Here is a 5,000-nt window from a genome sequence, read left to right as displayed (position 1 = left end):
TTTATATATACAGAGAGAGCAGCGGTCGAGCCGGACGACATGTCTGTACTACTTGAATTCCGGTGCTGGACAGAATACTGTGGTCAGTCATCGGTCTGCTCTTGAGGTGACATTAGGGAGGTGATGGAGGTTGCACGTTACACTGAACATTTCCAGCACCTTAAGTTGTCAGTCAAATGGGTGAAGGGGCAATCAACAGTCATTATTTGTTAGGGGAATAAAAAAATCGACGACGTTGATGAGGGAAGAGAAAAGGCAAACAACGGTGAAGGATCCAGACTTTTGATCAAATGGGGAATTATAGAATTACTTACAATCTTAATATGTGAGGTGGTTATTCTGAAAGAAATTATTTTTGGAGATATTTAGTATCTGTTAACTGGGGAAGTATCATATATCGATATTTCGACAAAAGAAAATCGTATTTATTCAACAACACCTGTATTGTTTGTTGATCCAATAAACCTTTTTATACCAATTCCGTCGTACTATTTACCAATATCTGCAGACGTCGCCCTGTCTTACCTCAGCCGTAGCCGGGAGCACGGTGGCGCTGGCTATGCCCAGGTGCGGAGTGATAGAGTTCACGCCGAGGTTGAACCCCTTCATCAAGCGCCGCTCCTTCTGCCGGTTCTTCTTGCCACCTGAACCTAGAGTAGTACCCCATAAAATATTAGACTCTATCGTTTTCTTAGAATCAGAGGGAATACATATCAATAATTTGAGGGGAAACCTGTGAAAAAAAATGTTACGTAGCTTTATAATGGACGAGGGTATAATTAAGAATCTATATATATTTGTATATAGGAAGAAAGACATGAGATTAGTGCTGCTTTCTTCTGAATATTATAACTGGATTGAAATAATGCAAAAAGAAACATGCAATGAATAAACATTCTGATATGACATTCAGTGACGTCTGGATGCATGGAAAGATGCAGGAAGTGTTTTTTTTCAGATAAAAGCCAATATCACCAGCACTGCATCTCAAAAGAAGACGGAGAATTTAGCATGAGGCCTATACTGACGCTTTATTCTATAACATTCATTCACACAAATAAGGCAGACAGTCTCACAACCCTTTACACCAATTTAATATATATATATATATATATATATATATATATATATATATATATATATATATATATATATATATATATATATATATATATATATATATATATATATATATATATATATATATACGTATGCGCACCATTTATTTACTAATTTGTTTATTAATTGGAACTGCATATAAGAAAATCTATTAAATCATTGCTACATCCCTTTGTTACTTAATCACAGACGACTTTGAACAATCTTATTCATTTTAAACTGCAAGTTACTAACAAATATCTTTTGTGAGTATAAGCGTTACCTGCAGCATCACAAACTCGCAATTATTTCAACTTCGTGGGCGGGGCATTGGCGCTGTCGGGCGTACGAAAGCAAAATATACTGTACTGCTCGAACACAACCAGCGCCACACACTCAGAGCGCCCCCGTGCCACTTTGGCATCATACCACTTTACTGGCATTGAGAGTAGACTTGTCACTTTACTGGCGGTTACATAAGGATAGTATTTAACGTGCGTGACAGATAGAATTAATAATGAAGGATTATCACTGTAACTGAACTAAACAACTGTTTTACTGCTTACTTACGTATTTGAGTTATTTTGGTGTGATTCCGTGGCAATGTATGAAAGACAAGGGAAATATTAAATTTTCATAATTCTGTAGTTTTTTTTTCTGAAGAGATTGGTTGCTACCTATTACAATGCTACCAAATTCAAACATATTACTCTGTCTGTGACTTTATACTTTTAAATAGCAGTCTGTCATAAGAAAAACTAGAAAAAAATTACACTCAATTAATCTGTTGTTCTTGTATACATATTTTCTTTATCAAAAACTAGTTCAATTTAGTTTCTTGCGAATCTGAATATTAATGTAAAACAAGTTGAAATATTTGATAATATGATATATATGATATAGTACTTATTTTTACAAAAAGAAAAAAAAGAAAAAAATGCTGTAAACCACCTTCAAGATACTCTTTAAACGGCCGAATGATGTTTGTTCCTTCGGTCTATGTGCAAGTGTTAAGTGTGTGTGGTTGGAGCTAGTATGAGTATTCGGCAGCAAGCGATTGTGTGTAAATGCGAATAATTGCAGATAAGGCCGCTACAGGTAACACCTCATACTGGATTGTAAAACTTGTTATTTCTTCTTATTTACGGTATCACTCAATCACAGAATACTATCATTAGCTATTAAACTTACGAACCCAATATGACCTCAGTAACGCCTTCTGTATCTCTTCTCTTTCACATGATCACACTCAAGCTAGCCTTCCTCCTGTGTTGTTGATTCCTATTCCTTAACGTACATTTGCTGTGTTCTTAACAACATCTTCGCTAATATCTTACAAAGGTACCGAGTTAAGGAATGAAGATAGTCATGGAAGAGATGCTTTGCAGAACTTACTTGCGATGTTAGATACAATACACAGGATGCGACTGTTTTTTGTTTGTATGGAGGTTGCTTATATTTTGCAAGTAGATACTTAAGAAAATATGACAAAAAGTTTCGAAAGTGCATTATACAAGCGCATTCAGATTCATGACAGGTAATCAATCACAGTTATCTAAGGAAAGAAGTGTCGCTGGAGAGTTACAGGTGAACGCGAGCACACCATGGAGAAACAACAGCATCACGAAGTGCAATATCTAAACTCCAGTAAACCTGCGGACATCGCCAAGGAGCTACCGGGGTGGCTAAGCATGCGGGAACATCTATGTGTGAGAGAACCAGCAAGTCAACAGTCTGACGTCTCACTGTTCCGTCTGCAAAAGGGTGTCCCACATGTTCCCTCGCCACCTCCAGCTTACACTACTGAGAGCGAAGGTGTTCACCACACACATGTTAACTCACACCACAACATTCCTCGGGCTTTGACAACACCTACGGTTCACGTGTGGGTTGGGGAGGGGGCGATGGGGGGGGGGGGTACATTGACGATGCAAGGCAATGCAAGTACGGAAGTCATGGCGGGGAATGCGGTCGTCTGTTGTATTTGTTCCTTGTGTCGATCACCTAATAATATCGTTTCTAAGGACTCAACAATCGTTTCACGTTTAAGGTGTGCATCTGCTAAATAACAAGAGGAATTATCTAGTAAACAAGACAGACTATATTTGTAGATCAAATCTTGCTTTTGGTCAGGAATGACCTGATTTTGCAAAGAACTGTCTATGGAAGCGGTAGTGAAAGCATAGTTACTCCTTAGTCTTTTGAATATTAGTTTTCTTCTACAGCTAGGTGTAATTCCATGTATGTGTACATGAATATTAAAAATAAATCTATTTTTCTGTTTATCTGTTAAGTGACCATTTTGGTCATTCTTAATATAAATGCAAATTGATATCTTAACTCAACACTGACACGCCAATGTGCCTGGGCACACGTACAAAATTACTATCAAACTACAAGATGCAAAGCCATATTCGATAATTCCTCCATCTTTGTAAAATACGCATACATTTATGAACATTTGGTAATACACGTATGGCATCCAGGATTTAGCCTATTACAAGGGGAACGTGTGTCGTAGGAGTCATCATCACCCAAACTAACCAACCAAAACAACAGCCTAATCTATGGACAGCTGGACAGGGGAAGTAAGAGGACCAGAAACTTACTGACTCTGAAGTAGTGACGCTCGGCACACACCTTGCCTTCACGCCCACGGAGAAAGGGTCAGTGGAAGGAATGGGAATGGGAAGAGAGAGAGAGAGGGAGAGAGAGAGAGGGAGAGAGAGAGAGAGAGAGAGAGAGAGAGAGAGAGAGAGAGAGAGAGAGAGAGAGAGAGAGAGAGAGAGAGAGAGAGAGAGAGAGAGAGAGAGAGAGGAGAGGAGAGAGAGAGAGAGAGAGAGAGAGAGAGAGAGAGAGAGAGAGAGAGAGAGAGAGAGAGAGAGAGAGAGAGAGAGAGAGAGAGAGAGAGAGAAAGAGAGGAATAAAGAAGGGAATACAGACCAATCACCGTGTGTATGAGACAAAATGAGGTTTAACCGAGTAGGGTGACCGTGCGGGACGAGGGCGCCGAAATATCAAAACATAATTAACCAAATTCATAGCAGTAAGTAAAAACTATTATGGAAACAGGAGAGAGGGAGAGAGAGAGAGAGACACAGAGAGAGAGAGAGAGAGAGAGAGAGAGAGAGAGAGAGAGAGAGAGAGAGAGAGAGAGAGAGAGAGAGAGAGAGAGAGAGAGAGAGAGAGAGAGAGAGAGAGAGAGAGAGAGAGAGAGAGAGAGAAAGGAAGAGAAAGAGAGATGTATAGAAAGTGAGAGCGAGAGAGTTGCGAGGAGAGAACCGAAGACTTATAACATGCATATTGATAAAAGTAAGCGAAAGGAAGAAAAAACAAAAAAGTTCGAGGGGAACTCCCAGTGCCGCCGGGGCACGCGCCCTCCTCAGGACCCGCGCCGGCCGCCCTGGACGCGACGCGACGCCGGCCCTTGAGGCCCCTCCGCCGCGCAGCCGTCACGTCCCGTCGGTCCGAGCGCCACAGGACAGGAAGAGAGGCAGGCTCGCGCGCGACAGAAGTACAGAGGGATCGGATGGAAACTTACTGCCGCGGGGCAGAATACCTTGACCCGAGGCGACCGCCGTGGAGGTGTTCATGCCGGAGTTCTTGAGGATCTCTACCAGCTCGCAGCGGAAGGCGGATATGTCCTGCTTGATCTCGTTGACGTCGTCCTCCGTCACGCCCTGGTTCTCCGCCTTGCGCTGCTCCACAGTCACGTATCGCCTGACGAGGTTCCTCATGATGCTCTGCCAGGGCGGGAGAGAGATACGACGGCGAGGGGGTCAGACGGCACTTGTGAGGGGGAGGGGGAGGGGAGGGGGGGAGGGGGAGGGAGGGTAGAGCCTACCCTCCTCGGCGGGTGCAATCGGAGGCATCACCTGCTTCGGGAAGAATGGTTGTGGTAG

The 5,000-nt window shown here is 42.2% G+C and overlaps 1 protein-coding gene across 1 annotated transcript in view; it reads right to left on the bottom strand.

Moving 5' to 3' along the window:
- The window catches only part of LOC122256307 (transient receptor potential-gamma protein), a gene marked incomplete in the record, with an annotated part of 481,956 nt that overhangs the window by 7,550 nt on the left and 469,406 nt on the right, over nucleotides 1–5,000 (bottom strand). Inside the window, 2 exon segments of the mRNA XM_086533518.1 lie at nucleotides 526–650; nucleotides 4,658–4,841. Coding sequence (XP_086389644.1) covers nucleotides 526–650; nucleotides 4,658–4,841 — 309 coding nt within the window.

This window comes from Penaeus japonicus, unplaced genomic scaffold, assembly GCF_977035675.1.
Source record: "Penaeus japonicus unplaced genomic scaffold, GWHDUDI00000001_assembly GWHDUDI00000039, whole genome shotgun sequence".
Classification (NCBI taxonomy): Eukaryota; Metazoa; Arthropoda; class Malacostraca; order Decapoda; family Penaeidae; genus Penaeus; species Penaeus japonicus.
The sequence above is the reverse complement of the archived record's forward strand: the minus strand, read 5'-3'. Positions and strand labels throughout refer to the sequence as shown.